Raw genomic sequence first — 10,453 nt, forward strand, 5'->3', positions numbered from 1 at the left:
CAACAAAACCAGATGCAGATCCTCTTATCATTGATGATCACTGCTTGGCTGTCCTTCACATATCCACCTCAGATATTCAGCCAGATATCAATGCACTTGTTCAAGTCCAAGACAGACTAGATTTTTTCTCACTGAATAAGTAAACTGAACTGAAAACATCAAAAGCACTTTTTGCTTTTTGTATAAAGTTTATCAGTTGCTTATCTTTAGCATACCGCAAAATACCTTTTCAATATATGTGAAGATTAACAAGTTAAGAATAAAAACAGTGAAACAGTGATGTTTTTGTTTTAAACTGTTTATTACTTTTATAAGATTATTTTCCTCTTCGACCTACACCACAATTAAAATATTTACATAAATATTTACAGAATATTTTTATACTTCTGATTACCAGTAGCAGCTTATCAAGATATATAATTTACTGCTTTTTACAATGGGAGAAAATTAATATTGAACAGAATTAAGTTCACAATATCATTGGTTCGACCCTCCAACACAGTTCAGATTTTTCATGTGGCCGCTTGTGGAAATGAATTGCCCACCCCTGTCCTATTCCCTCTGTTTATGGCTGGTTAGTACAACAGTCATTGGGTGGCAGGATGGTGAAATCTGATAATTCACAACTGTGAAGACTTTCATGGTATTGTGGGTGAGGAGGGAACCCAGTTTATGGGCCTTCGCCTTGCAAGTCAGCACCTGCAGCAGTTCCTGCCGGAAGCGACGACTGACCACACAATACAGCAGAAAGTTGGTGGTGGAGTTTAGGTTCTGCAGCATGTTGGCCACGTCTCCGGCCACATTGATAGGAACACTGTAGTCATTCCTGTCAAAGTTCTCGTTGTTGTATTTGGTCCTTAGAATGCAGTATGTGACAAAACGAGGCAGGCTGAGCACAACAAAGGACACAGAAACAGTGCCCAGCAGCAGAACGGTTCTCTTTAGTGTCCCTTTGGTACTTCTTCCAAACATAATGCTCCGCTCCTCCTTAGTAAAGAGGTTGCTGGCACGGCACAGATGGTACCCAATGAGGTAGTTAAAGATTGTGACCAACACAATGGGGATTCCTCCTGAAAGAAAAGTGGATATCCAGACTATAACAGTGGAATAGGTGTGATTGCGATATCGACACCTAGGTAATGTTGTATTCTCTCCCTCCACCGTTAGATTTACAGGTGTGACAATGTTGATCCAGCACATTGGCACAGACACCAAGTGAGACACAAGCACTATAGCAATGCAAGTCATTTTAGTGACCCAGGGCTGGGAGAAGTGCCGTTTGGCTGCTATGCTGCTGAGGACAAGGTAACGCTCGATGGTGAAAACCACCACAATCCAGGAGGAACTATACAGAGATCCATATTGCAGGAATCCCAGAATGCCACACCATGGGTGGGAATGCCAAAAGGGTTGCACAATCCAAAAGGTAAGAGTTAAGTCGACAAGAATAACCCAGACCAAGTAGAAGGTGTCCATAATGGCCAGACAGCTCAAATAGATGATGGCTGTGTTCGACATCCCACACTTACGGAAACAAATCATGTAGAAAGTGACAAGGTTTGCTGGAGAGAAAAACAAAAACACAAAGGTTGTCATTTGTCTCAACCCTCAACCATTTGCTTTCTTTACGATTTAACGATTTGAGCAGCATCAGCAAAGAAACATCCAATATTTCAACCTGCTAAACTTTTATTCTTTACTCTGTTTCCAACAACTAAACAAGTAGAAGTTTTGTTTGAAGGGTCCCAATGCAGCTACTTGAACCATGAGTGGCAGAAGTCTCTGAGGGTCTCACATGAATTTTCATGCGTTTACAGATTTAAGTAGACTATATAACAAAATTTCAAAAGATCTTTCCCTTCTAGCTTTACAGAGGAAATTTCGAGCTTACAGATACTGTACCTAACAAGGAAGTTTAGGTTTGCGCACAATGTACCAGAGGGGGATTTGAACAAAACTGTAAGTCTTACGCAGGTGTGACAATGTTGATCCAACACATTAGCACAAACACCAAGTGAGACACAAGAACTATAGCAACGCTATAGTGTGAATAGATAAATATTTATACTGGGTGGAAGGAGACATACGTGTCCATACTTTGATGTAGAATTTGTATATATATATATATTTTTTTTTTAGCCTTTATTTATACAGGTAGTCTCATTGAGCCACGAGAACTCATTTTCAAGAGAGACCTGTTTAGGGAGCACATGGTGGGGGTTAAGGGCCTTGCTCTAGGGCCCAGAGTGGGGCGAATGAGGGTTGGGGCAAGTGTGGGTGTTTCACCTACCCCACCCACAATTTTTGATGTTGTCGGAGCCGGGGCGTGAACCGGCGATCTTCTGATCACAGGCCCACCTCTCTAACCTCTGTGCCACCACTCCCCCTTTTGGGCATATGTACCCAAAATATGAGTTGTGGGTGGAAGAAAAGTTTGTCAAAGATCTGACAGTTTTAGATGGCTCAGACATTAGCGTGACATGAACTGACAGCTAAACAATCTGTTGAAAAAGCTGTATAAATCATCTAACTGAAACTATGAATGAATAAAAACCATAAGATACATCAAAAGGCCAGTTCAGGTACATAAAGTTGAACTTTTTGTGACTTGATTAAGCTTTGAAGAATGTCACTACTCTCAAGTCTGTTTTGAGTTGTAGACTAGAGCCCCAAACAGAGCCAGCTTTTTTCATGTTTCACTAAACTTCCATTAATTAGGCTCGAGCAGCGAAGCGCTGCGAAGGCCTATTGTAATCGCTCTGTTCAGGCCTGAGCTGCAATTTTTTCCACCAAATGAATTGGTGTTTTGGGGGCCTTAATATATCCCAAAAGTCACCAAATTTGGCGGACGTATCAGGACTGGTGAAAAATTATGTATTTTAAGGGCGTGGCAAAAATCGCAACAGAAATGGCTCAAAAGCGCCACCTAGAAATTTTCAAAATATCTTCCGCATTAACCTTAGTTTGTCATAGAAACATGAAATTTGGTACAGTTGTCCAATTCCCCAAGATGCACAGAAAACCCTCTGGCACCAACATTGTACAATAAACAGGAAGGCAGCCATTTTGGAATGCCGGCCCAATTTTCACACCTTTTTGGCGGTTTACAGCTTCCACATTTGAACAAACTCCTCCTAGGGATTTTGCTCAATCAGTTTCAAACTTGGCCATTTTGGTCAAAAGGCATGGGGGACACAAAGTTATCTAAATGGTTTGTTTCGTAGCATGCTGAAGGGGAGGGGCCAGACCTCAAAGTTTGACATCTCGCCATGAAAAATGAAATGCTAATAGCTCGTCGAAGAAAACTGTCTGAGACATCAAATCTTACGTGATTGATCCAAATCCAGTCCCCTGCAAGTCTGAATGGTCAAATCATGACAACAGTTAAGCCGCGCCCCTTGACAACAGGAAGTATAAAGTTTTACGTTGAATAATCCTTATCTGACCCCTGTTACCTGATCAGCATGATAGTGTGTCCACTGACCCAAGACATGTTGGTGTAATTTGCTTTCCAACACTGACAGTTTTGGGTGGAGCATGTGGGCGGCGCGGCGTGGTAAGACATAACGCCATCACCATATGCTTGGCTTTAAATTCCACAATTTTGAACCGAGGTACACAAAAATCAGTATGATAGATCTTTATCCACCCCTTGAACAGGAAGCCATGATAAGTGGCCAATAGCTTCTACAGCGCCCCCTAGAATGTTTTAAAACCTCAGACCCAAGCCATTTTTGGACCGATATTTCTGAAACTCGGTGAACATGTGTATCTTCTCAGGACCTATGAAAAAGTCTCTTGGAGCCCTGGTCCAAAAACAACAGGAAGTCGGCCATTTTGGGTCAAAGGGTCATTTTTGGGCGTTTCGAATAGCGAATTTTAACGAACTACTCCAAGGATTTTTGAAGGATTGCCTTCAAACTTGGTTGATATGCCCTTCAGACATTGGAGAGTAAAAGTTATCTAAAGCTTGCATTTTTGTATATGCTAAAGGGGCGTGGCCAGGCCTCAAACTTTCGCTTCACGCCATAAATTTCAAAACACTATAACTTTCACATTGAAATCATCATCATCATTTACTTTATTTCAGACACAATATAAGATCCATATAGAAAACATAAAAACATAAAAAACAGCAAAAACACACAATTAAAAAATTTTTCTATAGAGGCTCAAAAGCCAATGAGTCCAATAAAGTAGAAAAGTATAAAAGACCGAAATGAACGAAACTTGACATTGCTCATCCCTGTTGGATGCCCGACGATTCACTGTGGTCATATTTTGACGTCATCAAAGACCCGCTCCCTCGGAACAAGGTCTTTTTTTTTTTTTACTTGGAATGCTCCGTCTTGGACACCATTGACCTAATCAGGATGATCTTGTGTTAGAAGACAGATAATATGGTCAGACTTGATCTAAAGTGCAAACTGCTTTTGCTTGAGGATGTGGGCATGGCGGCGCGGCAAATTAAGAAGTTACACCGCCATTGCAATACGTTTGGCTCTAAATTGCACAGATTTCAGCTGAGGTGCACCAAAATCACTATGATCAACCATTATCCGCCCCTTGAACAGGTATCCATGATAAGCGGCCAATGGCATCCACAGTGCACCCTACATTATTCCTATAGTTATTTCTCAATGATACATCATCCGCTCTGAACCAGATTTATTGTGCGTCATCAGTGAGAACTTGGACACACATTGATATTGTGGTTTAACAAGTGACTTCAGTGCACCCCCTAGATTATTCCAACAGTTAGATCTCAGTGATACATCAATCAATCTTCAACAGATTTTTGGTGCATCATCAGTGAACACTTCTAGACACATTGATATTGTTGTTTAACTTTTCACTCAAGTGCGCCCCCTACATTATTCAAACTCATATCTCAGTGATACATTGTCCGATCTGCACAAGATTTAATGTGCGGGATCAGTGAGCACTTCCAGACACATTTGGTTGTTATTTAACATTTGACTCCAGTGCGCCTCCTAGATTCTTACTACTGTTATTTCTCAGTGATACATCAACCAATCTGCACCAGATTTATAGTGCATCATCAGTGAACACTTCTAGACACATTCATTTTTATGGTTTAACATATAATTCCAGTGCGCCCCCTAGATTATTCCAACAGTTAGATCTCAGTGATACATCAACCGATCTGCGCCAGATTTATTGTGCATAATAGAAGATGACACAGGAGTGGATTTTCACTCCTGTCCTGTCCTGGTCCCACAGAAAAAAAACCTGTCCTGTCCCAATCCAATCCAGACCAGAGTAAAAAAAAATCCTATCCTGTCCCTCTCCTGGTAGCATGACTCCTGCTCCTGTTTTTTTTTTAATTTTCATTTATTTTTTAGGAAATACATTGAATTTGATTTGATCTTCTACCCATTCCTGTTTAAATTACTTTGTGTTCTGCAGTTTTATTTAAAAAGATATGGCAACAGGAACAGTTCATCTGTGGTGAAATAGAGACATTTATTTTCTTAATCCAAACAAAAACCTTCAGTAAATGTCATAAAACAATAATCCATGGCCTGTAGTCCTTATAATTTTTTTACGGAGGATCAGCTGCTGAGTCTGTTTCTGGCTCTTTTGAAGGTCAGTTCCAGTAAAAACAAAAATCTAAACCAGTCCATGGGTCACACCATGTCTACCTTAGATGAAAGAACCCAAACAGAACAAGTTGCATTTTACTAATTTATTGAACAACTGTTTCCTTTAAACAGTGACATCACTGTCATGTTTTAAATTGTTTAAACAAACAAACAAAAAAAGAAAAATAATGTACCAAGCAGATTATTATACATTGGACGACGTCCTCAAGAAGTTCAGTGTATGTGGTCGAGGTAACGAGCTCGTTTGGGTGAAGCATGATGTCGTGCATCTTCCCAGACTTCAGAGCTTCATTTACAGACTGGACCATTGCAGGTCTGGTGTTCCACCTCATCTCTCCACAGCTTCAGTGACCAGTCCAGAGCCTTGTGGAACCTAAAAGTGAAAGAAGACAGTGCACGAGTCAAAATAGGGTTACAGTGACTATAAATTACAATTTGAAAAAAAAAAAAGGGCTTCTAGAATCGCCCCTGGTGTGAAGAAATGAACTGAGAAAAATCAACTCTTGGACTAAAATTTAACACAACATAATTGTACACATCATATCTTAAATCTAACACTAAATCAATTATTATAATATATATGTAACCAGTCTTTCATATAAAAACTGGGATATTTTTACCGGAGAATGCTTTCACTAATGAGTTTGTTGTTGTACTGGCATGGTTACCGCCGACAGTAACTATTTACATAATAAAGTGAAGGTTATTCACATTTTTCCTCGATTCCAGTATCCAGCAGGACGTCACAATATAAAAATAGGAACATTTTTACCGGAGAATGCGTGCACTTTAACCAGGAAGAGTTCAGGGTTTTTTTACATTACAAACAGCAACAGATAATGAAGATTTTAACCTAAAAACCCACATAAAAAAGCAGACCATAATTTTTTAATTAAAAGGGACAAGGTGGAGAAAAATGCGCTGTTTGAGTCTGTTCATTTACTGATGGTAAATAAAGTCCACCTCCCACCGCAGCTGCAGCTGAGACTAAACATTTAAATCAGCACAGCACCAACACAACTCTCATGAAGTTCAGGGTTATTTGACACTTTCCTGCCTGTTCTGTGAGTTTAATAGACAGTTACTTCTTACCTTACGTTGCAAACTATTTCAACTACTCAGTTTCTTTGGAGACTTGGTTGTTCCTCCCACCCTCTCGGTGAAAAGCTACGGTGTTTTGACTTCTGGGAAATGTAGTTCTTTTGACTTGTGTTAAAGTGAAGGCTTACTGAAAGAAAACTACAAAATAGCTGCGCTGTTTTAGTTTTTTTTTTGGTTGGTTCCCACTCCTGACTGCTCCCGTTACCTTTCAGTCCGGTCACGTCCCGGTCACGTGAGTTAAAATGAGGTTGACTCCGATCCTGCTGGAATCCGGCCGAAATCACGTGACCCGCGGTACTCCAGAAAAAATGTCATCCTCTAGTGCGTAATCAGTGAGTACTTATAGACACATTGATATTGTTTTTTAACATTTGAATCCAGAGCGCCCCCTACATTATTCAAAGTGTTATATCTCTGTGATATCCAAAAAAGTTCAATCTGGTCCTCTGGACATTCAAAAAAACAAAACAAAGCAAAAAAAATAGAAACGTTTCGTCTCTCATCCGAGAGACTTCCTCAGTCTGTGGTGCTGTATTCAGCTCTGTCTCTTAAATAGCACCTTCTCAGAGTGGATCAACCAAACCTCAGGAAGTCCAACATTTTACTGACCACATCAACTCTGTGGATAAATACATCAAGTTCACACGAGAAGATGTAAAAAATGGCAGGTTGGCTTTCTTGGACTGTGAGGTCTCATTCTCTGATAGAGGACATTTGCAAACCCAGGTGTACCGCAAACCCACCCACACAGACCAGTATTTGCAGTTTGACTCCCATCACCCTTTGAAGCACAAGTTATGAGTCATCAGGACTCTGTACCACAAAGCAGACAGCGTCCCCACTAACTCAGGAGCCAGGCAGAAGGAGAAATCCCACACAAAACAGGCTCTAGAGCAATGTGGATATCCTAACTGGGCCTTCCTGAAAGCAGAGAAGAAACCCAAACTGGACTCCAGTCAGCCATCAGGTGAAAAGGAGGAACCCAGACCCAGACCAGTGGTCATTCCAGATGTTGAGGGAGTATCAGAGAAACTGAGACGTTTATTTTCTAAACATAACGTCCCAGTGGCTTTTAAACTCCAAAATACATTAAAGACTGGTTCATCCCAAAGATCCAGTCCCCCGGCACAAACAGAGTAATGTTGTGTATGCTGTTCAGTGTCAGGAGGGTGATCAGTCTTACATCAGGGAAACTAAACAGCCACTGGCCAAAAGGATGGACCAGCACAGAAGATCAACATCATCAGGCCAGGACTCTGAGGTCTACACTCATCTCCAGGCCAGAGGTCACTCTTTCAGGGATGAAGATGTTCACATCCTGGACAGAGAGGAACGATGGTTTGAGAGGGGAGTAAAGGAGGCCATCTTTGTGAAAAGAAATCGTCCATCATTAAACAGGGGTGGAGCCTCCGGGTTCAACTGTCCCCCTCTTACAATGCTGTGATTGCTAGTATCACTCAGCCCTCTGTGAACAGTAAACAGCCATCAGGTGCTAATGATCCATTGTTAGGCTGATGGTCCTTCTTGACCATGTGAGCAGCTGGTTTTGGTTGTCAGCAGCAAAACTGGTTGATCCACTCTGAGAAGGTGCTATTTAAGAGATTTAAGAGATTTAAGAGAATACAGCACCTCAGACTGAGGAAGTCTCTCGGATGAGAGACGAAACGTTTCTATATTTTTTTGCTTTATTTTGTTTTTTGTTTCTTTGAATGTCCAGAGGACCAGATTGAACTTTTTTGGATTTTTCTACCTGGATTATTGAGCATGCATCAGGATATCTGTGATACATAATCTGATCTGAACCAGATTTTTGGTGTCATCAGTGAGAACAGCTTCTACCCTGAGGCTGTTAGACTCATGAATCTCTAACTAGAATAATCACTGTGAAAAACCATATCATGTTGCTGCTGATCTGTTTCATGTTGCTGCTGATCTGTTTCAATGTTGATGTGTTCATGCATGCACATCTGCTCACAGACTCATGTTCATGTTTGTGGTGATGTTCAATGTTTTATGTTATGAGTGCTTAGTGTATATTTAGTTGATGTTTTTCTTAGTTCATATCTTAGATGTTATTACTGTTTTTCTTATACATTTTATTGTTGGATGTAACTGGGACCCTGTGTACATAATTTCGCTCCACCACATGTACCACATGAGGTGCGAATGACAATAAAGAAACTCTAACTCTAACTCTAACTCTAACTTCGGCACACATTGTTTTAACAATTGACTCCAGTGCGCCCCCTAGATTATTCCAACAGTTATATCTCAGTGATACATAATCCTATCTGAACCTGATTTTTGGTGCGTTATCAGTGAGCACTTCTAGACACATTTATGTTGTGGTTTAACATATAACTCAAGTGCATCCCCTAGATTATACCAACAGTTATATCTCAGTCATCATACATTATCTGATATGTACCACATTTCTTGTGCGTGATCAGTGAGCAGTTATACACACAATGGTGTTGGTGTTTAACATTTCACTCAAGTGAACCCCCTAGATTTTTCTAACAGTTTTATCTCAGGGATACATCATCCGAAAGCGCAACATTTAACTTGCGTCATCAGTGAGCACTTCAACACACACTGATATTGTTGTTTAACAATTGACTCCAGTGCGCCAACTACAAACCAGATTCCAAAAAAGTTGGGACACTAAACACATTGTGAATAAAAACTGAATGCAATGATGTGGAGATGGCAAATGTCAATATTTTATTCGTAATATAACATAGATGACAGATCAAAAGTTTAATCTGAGTAAATGTAACATTTTAAAGGAAAAATATGTTGATTCAAAATTTCACAGTGTCAACAAATCCCAAAAAAGTTGGGACAAGTAGCAATAAGTGGCTGGAAAAAGGAAATTGAGCATATAATGAACAGCTGGAAGACCAATTAACACTAATTAGGTCAATTGACAACATGATTGGTATAAAAAGAGCTTCTCAGAGTGTCAGTGTCTCTCAGAAGCCAAGATGGTAAGAGGATCACCAATTCCACCATTGTTGTGCAGAAAGATAGGGCAGCAATACCAGAATGGTGTTACCCAGCGTAAAATAGCAAAGACTTTTAAGTTATCATCATCAACCATGCATAACATCACAATATATTATATTATAATATATTATATTTATACAATATTTAATGTGCGTGATCAGTGAGCACTTCTACACACATTGGTGTTGTTATTTAACATTTGACTCCAGTGTGCCCCCTTGATTATTCCAACAGTTATATATATCTCAGTGATACATCATCTGATCGACAACAGATTTTTTTGTGCTTCATCAGTGAGCACTTGTAGACACACTGGTATTGTTGATTCATGACTTGACTTAAGCCCGGCCCACTCAGAGAAGAAACTGATGATTATTGGGTGTCTCTTCCAGCTTGGCACTGTGTATGATATCAGACTAAAACCGTATTCGCTAACTGTTGATTACCACATATGACATGTTGAAAAGCCTAAAGGAAATCCTTTACATTCGCTACAAAACAGGAAGTGACAATAAGTCATGTCTGGAAGGTTGAATTTTAGCCAAACTTGTAAGGCTTGCACCTGGACTCATACTGATAGGGGCATAAGGTGATTTCAAAGATTCGGCATATGCGCACCCTAGTGAACGCATGCGGGAATAGCATGAGAGTGTTTGCGGTGTTCGCGATTGACAGGCTCTGTCCCTGTCTGTTTTCTTTGTATTTGTTTGTGTTCC

The 10,453-nt window shown here is 40.2% G+C and overlaps 1 protein-coding gene across 1 annotated transcript in view; it reads right to left on the reverse strand.

The window, feature by feature from the left end:
* Positions 1–552: 552 nt before the first annotated feature.
* The window catches only part of LOC119418723 (probable G-protein coupled receptor 139), a 26,615-nt gene continuing 16,714 nt past the window's right edge, over positions 553–10,453 (reverse strand). Inside the window, exon 3 of the mRNA XM_037686057.1 lies at positions 553–1,562. Coding sequence (XP_037541985.1) covers positions 553–1,562 — 1,010 coding nt within the window. The remainder of the gene's footprint in view (positions 1,563–10,453) is intronic.

The sequence above is a fragment of the Nematolebias whitei genome, chromosome 12 (assembly GCF_014905685.2).
Source record: "Nematolebias whitei isolate Nwh7 chromosome 12, NemWhi1, whole genome shotgun sequence".
Taxonomy (NCBI): Eukaryota; Metazoa; Chordata; class Actinopteri; order Cyprinodontiformes; family Rivulidae; genus Nematolebias; species Nematolebias whitei.